Source organism: Populus nigra, chromosome 4 (assembly GCF_951802175.1).
Source record: "Populus nigra chromosome 4, ddPopNigr1.1, whole genome shotgun sequence".
Taxonomy (NCBI): domain Eukaryota; kingdom Viridiplantae; phylum Streptophyta; class Magnoliopsida; order Malpighiales; family Salicaceae; genus Populus; species Populus nigra.
In genome coordinates this window covers 20,479,623-20,498,206 of record NC_084855.1, presented here as the reverse complement: position 1 = coordinate 20,498,206, position 18,584 = coordinate 20,479,623, and the positions used below count along the sequence as shown (strand labels likewise).

Here is an 18,584-nt window from a genome sequence, read left to right as displayed (position 1 = left end):
CCTTCACTATATTATGATAAATGGAGATAAAACAATCTTAGTATATGAAATGTCCTCTCAAAAGAAAATATATAAAGAGATAATTGAAATATGTGTTCTAAGTTATAACTGACCATAAATGATTATTTAAAATATTATTTCATTTGTCTTATTGCCAGATATGATTTATGATGAATCAAAAGTCAATGAGTTGATAAGTGAACTTAAAATTAGATATTGAATATGTATGAACTATCATTTATACAGTATTATTGATAAATACATGAACTTCAAGGGAAATAAGATTATATCATAGCATGTATTTTATATCACATGTGCATAATATGATCAATAAAAGCAATACAAACTAAGATCTCAATATAAGACTGTGTGAAACCCTAAAAATTATTAGTAATATTTACTTGTACCCTTATGACTCTCATCTATTTCTTAAGACTATGATTTGATGTTTGCTATCTTAGTATATTTTCAAAAGATTATGAATAATTCAATCTACTAACATTACTAGAAAAGTGAATTAAGGACCAATTGAGGGAATTAAAAAAAAGTGAAAGATCATTTTGGCATTATCACATTGACTTGTATTCATTTATCAACATGTTATGTTTGTCTATTTAATAAGATATAATTATAAATACAAGAAGTATAACGAAGGAGATCATGAGAGATAAAAAAAAATATGATTATTGATCTAGGGTACTGTATATTGCATCTACTCCATGCTCCATTATTCGAGAAGCTATATATTCCTAACAGATGAATAACAACTAAGCTCTCGAAGTATGCCTGGTAACATAATATATTTGTTAAGTATGAACATTGCATAATTAATAAGAGAGTTCTATTCTATCATGTATAGAGATGAAGAAAAAAATGGATTTAGGTCACCTATGATGGGCTAAATTAATTCATATTAATATTATTTATATTAATTAAATAATATAAAGGAAAAGGATGAAGACTTACATCATGAAAACATCTACCAAAAGTTAGTAATTCTTCACCTTTATAAAAATGTCTATTAATAGTAATAAACAACAATAAAAGAAGGAACAAATAAAAAAATAAAAAGAAAAAAAGACTTTTAGAAGAAAACTATCTATCAATCCCAAGAAAAATTATTTTTGCATACAAGGGTATTGACCATGAATAACAATTATAATCTATTATTGTTTAATGTGATTATTTTTAAAATTAGAGATAATCTTACTATTTGTGAAATTATTGATGTTTTACCACCTATTTAAAAGGATTTTCATAAGACCATAAGCCACAAGCAAAAAGAGATGTCCTTGAATATACTCATTACTCATATTCATGTGAAAGAATAGGCTAGAGAAAAAGATGAGATCCGATACATGAGAGCTATAAATAACCTACCATAAAGTAAATTTAATATTTGAAAATAATTTGTCTAAAAATAATAACCTATAAATGTCTATTGGAAGCCTAAGAAGAAATATATGGTAAATTTTGGTAGACCTTTAGAATATAACAATGAAAATAGAAACCAAGCATATGATAACCAAAATTTTAATTGATATTTTATTTGTAGCAAGAGTGGACATATTGCTCAAGTTTGCAATTTACATAGAAGTGAGCCTAAAGCTCAAGCTAATGTAATCAATTAGCAATATGGCAATGGTAACAAATATAACTATGGTTCAAAGTATTAATTTGTAGTGGGCTGATTTTGAAGCTAATTGGTAGTTTAAAGTTTATGTGAATCATGTGGATATAAAGATTCATAAACTCACTGTCAAATTGATTCTTTTTCAAGAAAGTTAAATTCAGGCTTATGATTGAGTTTGATATAACGATAATCTGTACCAAGACATCTAGACTATAAATAACCAAACTCCACTCAATGTCTATAAAGAGACATGAATAAGAGGTATAAAAGACACCATAAAACTTGGTTAATTTTTTGATAAGGCAAAGTAGTTCTATGAAAAACTAAGAGTCAAAGCAAATGCACACACCCAAGTTTTATTTATGAATAATCAATCCATCTCTTCTTAATTCTTTTTAAAACTTAAATGCAAGCTAAATAACCTTATTCATACTAGGTAAAATATCCTAAATAAAGCTGAAAAAATAACAAAAGAGTTCTATATAAAACAACAAAATAATCTTAAATAAACTAGGAAGTTAATTCAATTCTCGTACAACAGCATTTAGACCTTATTGGAAATTTTAACCCAATATAAAACAAAATCTTTAAAAGCTTCTGATACAATTTTAGCATGATCCAATGGTTAGATTGAAATATATGCTTGTTAGTATAAAACTATACATTAGAAAAAATAAGCACAAAACCAGCTCTAGTGTCCTTGAATGATAAGAAAACTTTGCCAATAAGAAAATCCACAAAACAAAAGGAAACATAAGTTATTGACAGAGAGACCCTTGCCAAAATGATTCCAATTGCTACCACCTATACTTTCCTTGTAGAAAAGGAATCCTTGTTAAATAAAAAGTCCATAAATCATATGGAAACAAATAGCAAAACTCGTATAACAACTTTTAGCCTAACTTCAAACACTTCTCTCTCATTTAGTTGAATTACTAGGCATAACATATATGGATGGAAAGATTGAGATAACTAATTTCCAACCCAACTAGAATCGTAGCACAATTACCCCAATAACTCCAAATAAAGCCTAAACAGTACACGAAGGTCTCTAGTAGATTTGCAACTTGTTAACTTAAATATCCAGAACTAGCCCATTTAATTTTTCTTGGATCCTCTTAGTTTTAAACCTTGTAATATGTTTAATTGTTACTTCTAATGGATCTTTTAGTGATACTCACTAATTCACATCATTCCCTCTTTCCTCAAAAGGATTCGACCTCAAATCATCATCTTGTTTGGATGTTGACTTGCTTTCGAAAGATATATTAACCAGATTTTATAAATTCAATCTTTCTTATTTATTTTTTTTAATTGTGAAAAATCAAATTAGAACCTTTTTTTATATAATGTTGCAAGTCTAGATAGAATTACAACAACAATGAAATAACACAATAATTATAAGAAAAAGGGATGTAACTTAGTTTTAAAGCCTTGTTCTAATATCTATTGATGTGAACCTTGTGGATATAAAGATCCAAGAATTCACAATCAAATCAACCATTTCTAGAAAAGCTAAATTCAAACTTATAATTGAGCTTAACATAATGATAATTTGAACTAAGACATCAAGACTATAAGTAACCGACCTCCACCTAACACATATAAAAAAAACACATGAATGAGAACTATAAAAGACACCATGAAGCTTGGTTAATTATTCAATATACAAAGTAGTTCCATAGAGAACCAAAAGTAAAAGCAAACTCTCACACACTAATTTTATTTTAAATAATCAATCCGTCTCTTTAAAAAAAATAAAAAATCTAAATACAAGCTGAATAACCCTATTTATACTAGTTAAAATATTTTAAATAAGGCTGAAAAAATAACAAAAGAGTTCTCAATAAAATAGAAAAAAAAAATCTTAAATTAACTAGGAAACTAATGTAATTTTCGCATAGTGGCTATTGGACCTTATTGTAAATCCTTCCCAATATTCAATTGATTTTAAATTTTAACCCAATAAAAAAAATACCTCTAAAAATGCTTAGTAAAATCTCATTCTAATTCAATAGTCAGATTGAAAGTTATGGTTGTTAGTATAAAATTATATATTAAAAAAAATAAGCTCAAAACCAACTCTAATGTCTTTGAATGATAAGAAAACATTGTCAAAGAGAAAATCCATAAAATAAAAGAAAACACAAGTTACTGATATGGAAACCCTTGCCAAAATAATCTCAATTGCTACCACCTATGCTTTTTTATATATATAGAAAATAAATCCTTGCTAAATAAGAAGTCCATAAATCATAAGGAAACAAATAGTAAAGCCATTATAACAACTTCTAGGTTGACTTTAAACATGTCGTTCTCTCTCATCTAGATGAATTACTAGGCATACCATATATGGATGGAAAGCTTGAGATGTTTAGTTTTCAAATCCAACTAGAATTGCAATAAAATTAAATTTGTACATCCAGGTATGGCTTAAATAGTACACAAAGATCTAGTTTGGCATATTTGCAACTTGTTAACCCAAATATCTAGAATCAACCCAGTCAATTTTTCTTGGGCCTTTTAGTTTCGAACCTTGTAATAGGCCTGATTGGTATCTCAAATGGATCTTGTAATGATGCTCATTGATTCGTATCAAAAGCTCAAATTCCTTTTAAAGAGCCACAACCAATTATACTTAGTGATTCATGTACCACATAAGTGCTTGGTGGCCGAGAGTTTGAGTAAAAATTCACTTATAAAAGAGTATTAACTCTAAAGAATGTTTTATACATACCATCCATGAGGAAGAATTTGATTTTAATTTTTTTTTCCTTGCAAGGTTGGCTTTAAACAAACTATAGAGTCTAATTAATATGTGATAAAAAAAAAAGTATTCCTATTAGTAAGGGTTATACTTATGATGACATATTCAAATTGAATATTTAAAATTGTAATGCATATGTTAATTCAGCTTAAATTATCTCTTCCATTAATTTTTGGCATTCATGTTTACGTTTATATGTAAGAATCACGAGTTGTTTAAGATTAGTTTTTATAGTAAACAATTATTTTGAAAAATGTGAAACATTTAACGAGCCTATGATCACAAAAAAAAATCCTCACAGAAATGTTTAAAGAAATATTAAATTATTAGAGTTAATTCATATTGATAATTATAAACTTCAATAAATCCAAACTTCAAGGCAAAAAGGGTATTTTTCATTTTTTTTCGTAACCCAATTTTTTACTCCCAATTCTAGTGTATTTTCCAAAAAATAAATAAAAAGCAAAAAATTTAAAAAATGTGTTGTCAATGCATTTCGATCATCTGCACACCCATTTCTGATTTTTTACTATTTTCTCTTGTTGATGTCTTCTCAAAAAATTAAAGAATTAAAAAATATATTTTTGACGCATTCGCATTTTGTAATTTTCAACGTCTTTTAGAAAAATCAAAATTCAAAAACACGTTTTGTCACATTTCACCAATTAATGCATCCATTTCATAATTCTTGATTATTTTTCTTATCAAATTGATATTGATGTTATTTTTTGAATAAAAAACACAAAGCACAAAAAAAATAAGAAAATAAAAATACAGAGGAAAATGGACAAGGGGCTAAAGTATAAAACAAGAGGGATGAAGGATAACACCAAAAAACCCTAACTTCATCTCTTCCACCAAAAAAACCTTAGCCACCATAAAGAGAGATGGAGAGAGAGAGAAAAAAAAAGAAAAAAACATAAGAATAAAAACCCTCATCCTCTCCATTTGAAAACCTAGCCACCAAAAGGGTTGAAATTTAGGAAAGAAACACTAGCAAAACATACCCCTCTTCTCTTTTGCTAAGACCTCAAACAAAAAAAGAAAAAAAAAACCTAGCGACATCTTTATCTACCTCACCGAATTTAGGCCACTCACACCTCTCTCCAACCACCATGATCTCCTGCATGACATCCTTCCACCACCATCACTAGGAGGAAATTAAAAAGTCATCGTCATAACATAATCCACATTCACGACTTTGAAAGTAGTCATTATAAGTTTTTACAAAAAGTGTCTATCGGCAATTCGTAGCTATTACATAGTTGTACAAAATGCATATCGTCTAATCATACTATTACACGATTTATCCCAAAATACTTAGAATAGAGTTTTTTAAGCGTCATGGCTATAAGACGTCCCTATTGCAAATCAAATTCAATGTAAGCATATAAAAAATTCCTTATAATATGATTGAAAAATTGACATATATTTGTAACCGTGTTAACAATTTAAATAGATAGATTCTCATTATTAAGTTTCTATTAATTTTGTCTTTAACGTTTCACTTCATATCATCATACAACCTTACATTGCATTATTTCTTGGACCATAATCAACACCAATCATTAACATGCATTACTATCTGGAAACCCTAGTACGTAGGGTATCCTTCCATGAATGATTATACTCTTCTAACTATGATCAATTAGTCTACGGTTCTTATACCTTAATCTCAAGTGTAATTTATACATTAATATTCTTATTTAGCGTATCCATAATTATTCTCAAAAGCAGGTATCATTATCATTATAAATCAATACTAGTAATATTCAATCATTTCAGTTGTCCAACATGAATACTAATAGTCAAAGCTAACTTCACAATTCTCTTTCAGTTGTCAAACGATGATACCATTAACCGAAGCTAATTACACCAATTAATCTCAGTTATCCAATATGGATATCATTAACCGAAACTAATCATATTATTTAATCTCGGTTATCCTATATGGATACCATTAACCAAAACTAATCATATCAATTAATCTCAGTTATCACATATGGATATCATTAGCTCAAATTAATCACATCAATTAATCTTGGTTATCCAACACGGATACCATTAGCCAAAGCTAATCATATTATTTAATTCTTATTATTTAATTTGGATTGGTTCTCTCATGTTTTCCACTAAGTATTAATCGGTTTATTTCTCTCATTTTTTTAACAGGGTTTTACATCCAAGCTTATTTGACAACATCTTTTGTTGTTATCTCTAGAAGTTTAATACATTGAACTTTTCTAGTTTCTCACCATGCATCAATAAAGGTGATGGTGGAATCCTCTGTACTAAAATAATACTTGTTGAATCGACATTAGTTGCTAAAATCACATCTTGGGTTGAAGTCATGATTATTTTCTATATAAACAATAGCAAAAGAAAAATATATAATTAAAAATCTTGGTTTCTCATATGCAAGTACGAGACAACTAATTTAAATATGTAAAACAACCACACAAGTAAACAAAGTTTAATAACTAATTATTTCAATATGATTTTAATAAATTGCATGAATATAACAAACTAGATAAATATTAAATTTTAACTTAAAATTTGAGTTGCTAATAACCTTCTAAAATATAGTTTGCAAAAAAAAAGTATAAACCAAACAAAAACTAGTGTTAAAGCCTTAATATTGTTGTTTTAGATCTATAGTTTAGTTTAGATAGCATGCAATTTATGTACTCAATGTAATCTTATAATAGAGATAAAAACAAAATTCTAGCGCGCATACTAAGCATATAATGTAATATTATACTTAAAATTAAAATAATGTAAGGTGTTTATTTGTTGAAGTACTTAGAATATGATTCAACTTAAAACTTGTTGTGTCAAGAATCAATCATTTTTTCTTAAGATTTTATTGATTCTCACTTGATACAAATAGAATGATGTCAATAAGCTTTCCAGGATTCAAACAACACCATGTTTTTTAATTGAACTTCTAAACAAGGTTCATAAACTCAAAAGATTATAACTTAAAATCTCTTCATAAAAGACAAAAACCTACGCTCTAAAACATATAGAAAACGAGCCAAAAAAAAAAACGAAACTAGAGGGAAAAAAAAGAAGCTAAGAAAATAGTATAAAAGAAAGCAAATGATTTGTTGCTTGGTGTACTGAATATCTCCCCAACAATCCCTTTTCATACTAATTTAGAAGCAAAATCGATGCAAAATTACCTTTTTATTAATTTAAAAACCTTATTGCTAATTGTCATTATCCCGCAATTCTTTTCCTTAATGATTTTTCCCTTTTTAATGCCAAATTGGGTGCTTTCCCTGCTTTCCTATTTCTATTACAACTGCTATTTTAAAGGAAAAAAAAATTAAAAGATATAATTGAAATGAAAAAAAAATGAAGAAAAAAAAAAGATCAAGGACACTGGCTTTAAAAAAATAGCCCAAAAATATAAGCCTCCAGCCTAGGTTTGTACATCTAGGCCCTTTATTTTTTTTAAAGAGTAGATAACATGTCATCTTTTCTTTTTCTTTTTTTTTTGAAAGAAACAAAATGTCTTCTACAGTAAAAAATGATATGTCATCTACTCTTACTCAGATTTCGGTCTTTATTGGTGGCTAGAAAATCATGGGTTAGGTTTTTAGGTCAACTCGTCCCATTTGTGCCTAAGAACACCCTTATAACATTAAAAAAATAATTTATTAAGCTAAAAAACCCAAAAAATATTTATGAACACAAAAGCAAACTGTTTAAAATTTTTCTCTCTCAACTTCGATCTGTTTTTTTTTTTTTTACGGTATTGTGGTTCAAAACAACTATCATTAAACTCTTCTTGTCAAATGAAACTCGTTGACACTAAAATCAATCATTTAATGCATGAAATAGATATTGACACTAAAATCAATCATTTAATGCCTGGAATCAAGAACTGATGATTTTTTTTTCCTTTCTTAAATTTAGGGACTGAAAAATAAAAATAAAAATAAACTTATTGATCAAAACTTAATTTTTGAAAATTAGAATGACTTTTAAGGTTGAGAAGATAAATTTGGAGGATAAAAGTGAATTTTCAAATCAAAATTTAGATTGGTAATGAAATTTTTTTGTGTTTAACAAATTAAACCTTAATTTAAGTGTTAAAGGATTCAATTGGAAAAAAAAAATTGAGAATGAAAAAAAAATATGCTACAGTAAATGTTATAAGCATTTTAGTATATGTTATCATTATCATATTTAAATATGTGACAATGATTATAATGTTATAGTAAACTACATGTGTTATCATGACATTTGAAAAAACAATTACCGAACTTGCAAAAACGTTTTCCCTCGTTTTCTTTTTTTGTCTCTCCCTTACTTTCATAATGGAGGATTTAACTATTTCCGTAAATGGTATTATGCATCAAATTAGAAGGTAATTTGCAATGAAGGAAAAGATGCTTTAATGTTGACTTTCTTGTTTTTGTGTTTTAGAAAAAATTACGGGAAGGGTCAACAAAACGCTGTGATCACTGGTGTTTTTAATTTCCTCCTACTGAAGGTAGTGGAAGCAATTATTTCATTTTTGTAAAATCAAATTTAAATTCACTCCCAAAAACCTTTTAGTTTCCAAACTCTTTTGAGCCCTAAATATATTTTTAAGAAAACATAAATAAGTAAACCGTGAACCCGGTACAACACATTACAAGATTTCACAGTTTTACCGACAAAAATATTTCATCGTTGTGTAATTACCAGTTCATCAGTGATTTATTTACCGACATCTTCACCAATGGATTATGTCTGTCGGTAATTGCACATTCCATCGCTATATCGGTCGAAAACATAAAAAAACTATTTGCTAATAGTTTTAAAGATGAAATTTGCACTCCAAAAAAAAAATTTCACTGCCACCGATCCAGTTATATTACTGATATATTTCTCAACTCTTTTCCTGCCTAGATTCTAAATTAGCCTCTCTCCTCTCTTTTTTCTTCTTTTTGAACTTTGCGACTTCTTACTTTACTCGTATTTCCATGAAGACTGAGATTCAATTAGCGAAGAGAGGGTCTAAATAACTTAGTAGAACAGGTGATATTACTGGTAAAGTCACCACTTCTTACTTTGCTTGTAGGATTGCCTTTGCCTTTGCGGGAGGAGGGCCAGTTCCACCTTGATTGTCTTGTTATCTGTTAATATGTCCAAAACGGGCATATATGATTTGCCCGCCTGTTCGTAAGCCACCAAAGCACAAAAAGGAACCACAAAGACAATCAAAGCTTTCAGTCACAAGCAGGAGTTTAGGTTGATCTTTGAAGCTTCCAGTTATAAACAAAAGAAATACTAGCAAGACCGGACAGGAAAAAAGATGCATACCGCTCAGAGTTACTAGCTCAACAATCATACAAAGCCAGTATCGTTTGATCTCAACAACTTATTTGGAATCACTCAGCATATCACGCTCGACAGCTAAAATGGTAACCACCAACAAAAAAAATGATTATAAAAAAGAATTAACACAAAACGACCACGTTCATCCCATGCAAAATGGGCTTAGGTGACTTCGACTAATGTGTCGAATGATAAATCTACATGAAGGAGCATTCCGACTTCCAAGAGCCACATGCTGGTGGAACATAATTTATTTACAGCAACCTGAATCAAGGGAAGATACTCACCCTCGGGCTTCTCAACAATTAAAAAAGAAATCTCCTACGCCCCACTTTCATCAGCTGATGTAATGCAGCAGCATCAATCAAAGCGACAACTGCATCAGATATATGTATGAAAAAAAAAAAACACATCTGCCATAGGAGTTGAGCATTTTCACTGCCGATGAACCATGCAGTTGCCAAATCATGTAGTTGGAGAAAAATATTTACCACTGGGATTCAGAAAAGCTCTTCTGAATTGAACTTGTTCCACGCTTCCTATTTTAACAAAAGAAACTCAAACTCAGAGCAGAAGCAAATTTGATTGAAGCAACAATACTCACACGCCACAGGAGGAGACTAGCAAGGCTTTTCCTTAGCCGTATTGAGATTGAGGACATACCTTAAGTAAGTCAAACACCTTCTCAGCAACATATTTTTGTTGAAGATTGGCGCCTTTTTGTTGCACTTTATCAGGATGAATGCTTAAGGTTGCTTTTCTATAAACTTTTTTAACTGCAGCAGCAGTAATCAAATCGGTCAAAGAGACAGGCTGCCATCCACATTCAGGCCACAGCACCTGATCATTGTACAGGAGATTTTAGCAACGGAAAGATGAGAACAATATTTAAATTTAGAATGACCAACAATAAAAAAAAAATTCTGCAATTACCCAACAGCTAAAAAATCATAAATTGAAGAAGAAATTTTGTAAAGACAGTGTAATGATCAAATGATAAGATGCAACAGCTAAAAGTTAAGTTTTATTTATGCTAACAATTCTGACATTCAAAACCAATAATACTTTTATGACAGAGCTCATCTCAGGATTTTCAAAGCTAGATGAGGGTTTTACTTCTTTTTTTTATTCACAAAACTAACAATAAAGAAAGAACATATACAAATTGGTTTTCTTATTTTGACAAATCTATAAAGTCATCATCTTAGCAAAACTGCAGTGAGTAATCACTGCAGAGTTAGTTGAAATCAAAGGTGCATCTAGAATAAACCTCAAGACCTGAAAGTTGCGTATGTTAAGTGTAAAGATTGAAGTGCACGAGGGGGGAAAGCCATGTTTGTCATCTTCATTGACAGATAAAAAAAAAAAAAAAAGGAATGGACACAAATAAAAGAAAAGGCATCCTCATGCTCAGGTTCTTTACATGAGAAGGTTTCATGTTCATAAGCTCCTTCAAGTTTTCAGTTTCAATAGGCTAGAAATTTTTTTCGGAAACACTAATACACTAACCTCAATGCCTAAAGACTACAGACTAAATAGAGTGTTCCATAGATAACAATCTACAAGGACTGGTATTTATAATGTCAAATGCCTAAAGAGTCAAATCAGTTTTAGGAAAGAAAAAAAAGACTACAGACATAAGCAAATGCAAAGCTAGATGTAGAATAGTGCTACTATGTATAAACTGCAATTGCAGATAACAATCCACAAGGACTGTTATTTATAACATCAAAAGCCTAAAGGTTCAGATCAGTTTTAAGAAGGAAAAAAAAAAAGACTACAGACATCAGCAAGTGCAAAGCTAGATGTAGAATAATGCTACCATGTATGAAATGCAATTGCAAAAAAACCTGTGCAATATTGATGCACAAGATAAAAGGATGTGCTTTTTCTTTCTTTTCAGGGCAAAAGGTATCAATAATGGATATGGCAAAGCACACTTATTGAACGTATACAAAAATTATTCTCCCTGTAAGTGTTATGCTGAATATGATAATATGGTATCAGAAAACCAAAAAATAAAAATAACACACATATTGGAGTGTTGATAGCAGAGCACGGAGATTCCCCTCTTTTCCTGCAGCCCAACGCTTTATCTCAACATCCAATGTTTCAGCAATCCTCTGAAATCAATTTAAACAGTATCAGACATCTAACAATTGGAACAGCAACAACAATGAGAAAAGAACAAGATGCAACTTGAAACATTTTTCACACTCTTGATATTGGAAGGAGCTGGAGAAAAAAAAACTAGGCTCCAATCGACAACATACAGTTTGTTAAGTTTCTAAGAAATGAAACCTGTTGCGACTAAATTCCATTAAGACAGTTAACCTTGTTTGGTGTGCTGAAACTTGTATTTACTATTGACATAAATCACGAACCAATTGATACAGTAGAACTGGATTCAGCCTGGTTCACTTCTGGATTTGAGAACCATCAATGGCTTTTTTGTAGTTTAAAATAAACATCACACTTATGCACATGCTTTTCAAACAGACATACATGGATTCAAACTCTTAAAGATGACATGGGGGTTGAGGAAGTGGGGGTTAACAATGTTGTCCAATGCCTGAACATCCAAATGACACCCAAGTCCAGCATAATTGCACATCTTAACTAGTTAGCTACCGCAGCTAGCCTCTTTTGACTCAATTATATGGGTCAATGTACATCTTGATATGTTTAGCTATTGAACTGTGCTTTAACCACCACATCAATGCATGCACTAGACATTTTGGATTCATCACAAATGGTTTTTGTTGTAATTTTGCATACAAAAGATAACCTATAGATAGCTAGAGCCTACTTCCTGCCATCCCAAGCTGGTTAAATCAAAATGTGACCAGATTTTGACAACCATCTATCTATGAAAATCCCAGTTCAGGACAAAATAAAAACTCCATGCTACTGTATATAGGATGTGCAAAATCAGTAAAGAATCTGTAAGAAAAAAGTCATTGAACTCCAAACCCCAACTCCCCCACCACCCTAGCTACCCATCCCAAGGTTTCACCAAAGAATTAAAGACGGCATGAGTGGAGACAATGCTAAAAAAAGGTCAACTGAAGACTGAACCACTTACATGTCTCTCTGCTTGTTCTCTTTGAGCTTGAAGGTCACGTTGATTCTTCTCGGCCAGTGCTTTTGCCTGGACATAAAAGCTCGACAATTAAAATCTGTGGAACTAATATGAGTGTAATAATAAACAAGTATATGATGTAACCCTCAATATCGTCCCAATAAAATCATGTCATGCAAAACATACCGCGCGCTCCTGAGTCCTCTGATGGCGTTCCAATCGGGCTTTTCGTCTTTCTTCAGTTTCCCCTTCAACCTCTTGGAATTCTCCAGATGATCCAGCACCTCCTTTACCAAGCAGAAATAGTTCAGCCAATTCACAACTAAAGAGAATTATTGTATTATGAGCAAAAATTCTCATGCGCTGCAAAACTACCTCCAAAAAGCGAAGTTAAATCATCAACAATATTTATTGCTGAAGATGCTTTCCTCATGCTAGATGTAGCTCCAACAGATGTCTTCCTAACTGCTTCAGACCCTCGATTGTTCTGGCTATCAGAGAAAGGATCCTGTAATATAGGTTCAGAAAATTAGCCCACTGATACCACAACCAAATCAGTGAATGAAAGAGAGCTTTTGGTCCTAACTGAAGTGTTTGCCCTAGGTCTTGGTGCACTGTTTGCTCGAGTACTGAAGAATGATTCAAGATCGTTTTCACTCTTTTGATGATTTGCCCTGGCAGCAGAAGCAGCCCTTTCTCGAGCCTCTGCAGCAGCTCTTTCCGCAGCAGCTCGTTCTGCTCTGAGTCGAGCATCAGCTTCAGCCCTTGCAAAAGCAGCTCTTTCCCGGGCTTCCCTCTCCCTAGCCTCAGCATTTGCCCTTTCCCGGGCTTCTGCAGCAGCCCTTTCTGCTCTTTCTTTTGCCCCTGCTGCTGCCCTTTCACGGGCTTCAGATTGTGCTCTCTGCACAGCAGCCCTTTCTGCTCTTTCTCGAGCTTCAGCAGCTGCTTTCTCCACAGCAGCCCTTTCAGCTCTCAGGAATGCTTCAGTAGCTGCTCTTTCACGTGCCTCTCTAGTTGCCCTTTCCACTGCTTGTCTGGCCTTGTCCCTTTCTCTCTCAATCTCCCTTGCTCGCTCCCTCTCTCTTTCAAGCCTCCTTTGCTCTCTTTCTTTTTCCCCCCTTTCCCTCTCAATTTCACGAGTTCTCTCCCTCTCTTTCTCAAATCTTCTATGCTCTCTCTCTTCCTCCTCCTTTTCCCTCTGTTGTCTCTCACGATCAAATCTCTCTCCTCTTTCTTTTAATTCTCTCTGCTGAGCATCTAGCATATCTTTATCCAGCTGACCAGCTTCTTTGTTTCTAGCAGCCTTTAGATATTCCCTCTCCCTCATTTGCCTGATTTTAGCCTCTGCTTTATCCATGGCCTCCTTCATAGCAGCAGAAGCAGCAGCAGAGGAAGTTTTATCCACATCGTCAACAGGTAGAACATCTGCAAATTCATTATTATTGTTTTGAGTCCTTCCTGTGACAAAGTCCTCAAGTTCATCAATTTGAGAAGTAACTGAATTCCTTGCTGCACAATCTGATCTAGGACTTTGAGAGTATGAAGTGGAATTTTGGAAAGAAGGATACTCATTGACCTTCTTTCTAGAGTTTGTAGAAGAAAAGGAACCTATCTCCGACTTTGATATCCGCGGTGGTCTTGGAGGTGGGGGTCTAGAAGGTGGTGTTGCGCTTGTGGGTTGAGTAAAAAGAGGGATTTCAGACACAGAAAGCCATACATCATCTGATGATTCAGAGATCTCTTCAGATCTGGGAGAAGAATTTATCTCATTAGCATTGACATCCACATATGAAGGAGGAGAGGCATTTTGACCAAAAGATCTACGAAAATCTGTTGAAGCAGTAGGCATATTGAATATGGCTTCATGAGATTCCTGATAATCATCAGTTGTTTTCTTCTGCGAGCCACCCCTGGCATTCTCCACAGGATATGTGTCAGCTGATTCTTGACTTGCAGAGGAATATGAACCACCCGTGCTTGGTCCTGTTCTTAAAGGGCTCCTATTCTCCCATCTCTTGTATGGAACAGATTTCCCAAGATCATCGAGGTGATCTAGATCTTCAAATACTCCCCTCTCTACAGATGAACTGTCAACCTTAGTGTTTCCAGGGTTACTGGTTTTACTAATTTCTCCCAAAGGTTCTGTGAACAACCCTGATGATGAAGTTGCAGGGCTTGACGTTGACTCTAGTACTACAAAGGGATCTTCCATCACACCAGGAACTGACCTGGCTGAATTTAAATATTGCTTTTGGAACGGACCCGGCTCGGAAGTTGAACTGTGAAAAATAGCATGGCACTAAAATATCACTGATATTTATAACACAAACAAAAAACAAAAGGCAGAAACAGATATCTCATATTAATCGACGGAAAATATGGATAAAATTTTTCTAACTACACATGATTCACGATCAAACAATATTAGTTCTTTTCCTAGAAGCAGTCTAAGTTATGGCTAGACTCCATAGGTTCAGAAACAACTTATTAAGTAGTAATCAAATCCAAAAGGAAAAGGGCTAAACCAGTATGCTAATTTGAGTAAACAAGGGCATTCGAGTAAAATACGCAAAGAAAAAGAAAAGATGACAACAATAGGATGAAAGAAAAGTGAAGACAAGAGCTCTACCCGCTGCATAAAAAACACATAGATTTCTTTTATTTGCAAACATGATAACTCTCCAAGAAAGAAAAGGCGAAGGAATGAAACCAGCCCCAGAACCTAAGTTCACCTTCAAACTCAAACATCATAGCAAATGCATCATTTACTTGTTATGCCGTCTCATATTTCACTTTATAACTGGTTATAGTCCAATTATAATGGAAGCTACTGTAAAACTAACCATTCCTCAATTTTTCCTTTTGTTTTCCCTTCCTCCCGACCAAAATGCTTTACCACCAGATTCTCATTGCTTTTAGGCTGGTTGGGCTAATATTTAGCTTCCAAGATGCAACTTGATGAATATAACCATATAGAAAGTAAAGACACAGCAATGGCTTCAGTTGGCAACTAAGCTTTCTTGAGCATTAATACACTATACCAACGAACCTCTCTAAAATCAACTCAACCGTAAAAGCATAGAATGAAATTCGAATACTACTTATTTTTAAGACAACCATGCCAAATAAAAATCTGAAGCAATTGCAAAGCAACTGCTAAACAAAACACTGTAAACGGTCCACAAGCATACCATGATTGTAAATGCATCAAGGCACGGCATACCATGACATCGAAATCACAATAGCATTCTTAAATCATCAAAATCTATTGTAAACTCAAAAACTTCGCCTTGAAAAAAAAAAAAGTTAAAATGCAAAACCACGGTTCACTATCACCTAGCTAAGCTGATAATTACATGCAAATCGAACGATTTGCAAATTCAAAAAGTCAATACCAATCGTCATAAGGTAAGCTAACTGAGCAAAATCACTCAAGTCAAATTACAGAAACAGCAACAACAAAAAATAATAATAAAATCAGTACCGGTTAACCGTATGGGAGCTAATGCGACCGAAACCAGGAAGTAAATCATCAAAAGCCGTCGAATCCTTATCCACTCCACCACTCTCTCTCTTCGGTTCCGTCTCCTTCTTACCTAAATTCCCCAGCAGATCATCAAACGGTGAACTATCTCGCACTGGCCTTCGATGCTGCTGCTTCGGGGGTGAACTGACCGAACCAAACGCACCATCAAACTTAGGGGCCGACGCAGAACCACTCCCAGAAGACGAACTCTTCAAGCCAGGCAATCCATCAAAAATATCATCATCGTAAAGAGGCTTATCAAAGATCGGCTGCGATGCCGATTTGGGATTCTGTTCCTTGAAAATGGAGTCAAAATCAAATGACGATGCAGTAGAGGAAGCTCCGCCGCGTGATTCTGAATACTTAGGAGGACCACCGAAGACGTCGTTGAACAAGAGACCGTCCGTGCCGGCTTGATTGTCGAAAAGAGGAGCGGATTTGTGGGAGGAGGAGGAGGATCGGGTGTGAACGGGACCACCGGATCCAAGGTTAAAATTGGTACTGTTACTGTTAGTGCTGCGGGGTGGAGCCATGGGTGCGGATTTGCCTTGGGGTTTGAACCCGAAGTCGCGGGCTAACAAACCGGGGAAATCATCCATTAATTTGAATTAAATCTTTTGTGCCAGTGAATCTGTGGAGGATTTGAATTTTATTCCTTTTCTAGATCCAAGAGAGAGAGAAAGAGGTGGAGGGTGGCTAAATGATGAAGAAAAACACGGAGACACGGAGGCGGAGAGAAAAGGTGACTGGTCAATTAAGAACTAAAATTTGAAATAAGGAAGAAGATGTGCTGTGTTCAGAGAGAGAGAGAGATGGTTTTGTTTGTTTTTCTGAAAAAAAAAAAAAAAAGGGGGGGGCAGAAGGTAGATGGACATGGTGGAGACTGGGGTGCCTGAATGATTGTGGAAGAAGGGAGGATCAAATCGTAATTGGATTTTTCAGCTTTATATCATATTCTCTCCTCCTTCCTCTTGCTCTTTCGTTCGTCTTTATGTTCGGAAACTCCTCCTCTTTATGTATCCTCCTGATTCTTTTTATTTCTTTTTTGGATTTTTGAATTGTTATTTTTGTAAGCTTCAAAAATCGAGTATCTTACCCCGTCTCATAAGCGTTAGTTTAGCAAACCTCGTTTAAATTCTCCCAACCCAACTCTTCAGATTTAGAGCGTGAGTGTGATTGATAGTTTGGATGTGATATTTTTAAAAAAAATATTTATTAAATATAAATATTAATTTAAAAAATTATTTGGCACATGTAAATGTTGTTTTCCGTTTATATATGGTAGCATATCGATTGGATTCTAGTAGATTTTTTCTTTTTCTTTTCTTTTTTTTATTCTTCTCTAAAATATAGAGGCCTTATTTTATTTATTTTTATATCTTATTTAGTTCTTATTTTTTTTTTTTACTATTTGTTTTGTTTTTCATCAATTTTTTGATTCATTTTTTCTTCGATTTCATCCCTTCTCATTTGGATTCATTTAATTTTTATATTAAATTTGATTTTTATTTTTTTAATTGATGCTTTTTATCTTTTTTTTCTAATTGAATTTTTTTAATTTATTTTTATATTAAAAATTCTTTAATTTTTTTCAATCGCTTTCCTTAAAGTTTTTTATTATTATTATTGTTTCATTAAATGAAACATTCGTTTTAAGAAATAAAGTTATTAAATACAATCGAGTATATGACCTGTGTTTCGAGATTAGAAATTTACATCCACGTCTATCTCTTCAATTTTTAATTTGGTATTTGTTAAATATCATTTAGATTTTACTTGAATTTCAAATAAAATGATAATATTTTTACTTGAATTATTCTAGGGTTTAAGAGTAGAATAATCATAAAGAATTGAAAGGAGAGTTTTATTCCTTTTTTTTTTTAGAAAAGGAATTCAACCAAGCATATCTAAGTGTATTATACTTGGTTAAATTAAGTAGTACGTAAATTGTATCAAGTCGTGTTGATTGAAAGTGAAAATTAATAAAAAAATTGATATTTATACATGACAAGAATTTGGAATTTTCAATATGACTAAAGTGAGAAATTGGAATCGATATGGAGAATGAGATTGATCATTATGGTAGATGAATAATAAATAATAAATAATATATGGATTATGTTGGTACAGAAGAGGCCATGAAACCCAATCAGCATCAGGAGACTATTTCATACATTCAGATATTAGATAGGTGTTCGACACCTTAAAGAAAACTAAGTAATCATTTGACTATTAGTTGGAA

General features: G+C 32.6%; 1 protein-coding gene across 7 annotated transcripts; it reads right to left on the bottom strand.

Annotated features, from left to right (window-relative positions):
- Positions 1-9,374: 9,374 nt before the first annotated feature.
- Positions 9,375-17,418, bottom strand: LOC133690906 (auxilin-related protein 1-like). Of its 7 annotated transcripts, none has more exons than XR_009841525.1 (11): positions 16,301-17,418; positions 13,403-15,095; positions 13,192-13,324; positions 13,003-13,103; positions 12,820-12,885; positions 11,768-11,857; positions 10,398-10,574; positions 10,226-10,273; positions 10,022-10,110; positions 9,720-9,812; positions 9,375-9,572 (listed from the first exon to the last, which is right to left on the bottom strand). XR_009841525.1 is itself a non-coding variant. In XM_062111186.1 (9 exons), the coding sequence occupies exons 1-8, from the start codon at positions 16,939-16,941 to the stop codon at positions 10,235-10,237; spliced, it is 2,940 nt and encodes a 979-aa protein (XP_061967170.1). In that variant the 5' UTR covers positions 16,942-17,418; the 3' UTR covers positions 9,624-10,110; positions 10,226-10,234. The 7 variants fall into 7 exon arrangements, 3 of the variants coding, with proteins under 3 accessions (XP_061967170.1, XP_061967171.1, XP_061967169.1); XR_009841526.1 differs by having other exon boundaries at positions 10,022-10,075; XR_009841523.1 differs by having other exon boundaries at positions 10,022-10,273; positions 16,301-17,417.
- Between the last annotated feature and the right edge of the window lie 1,166 nt (positions 17,419-18,584).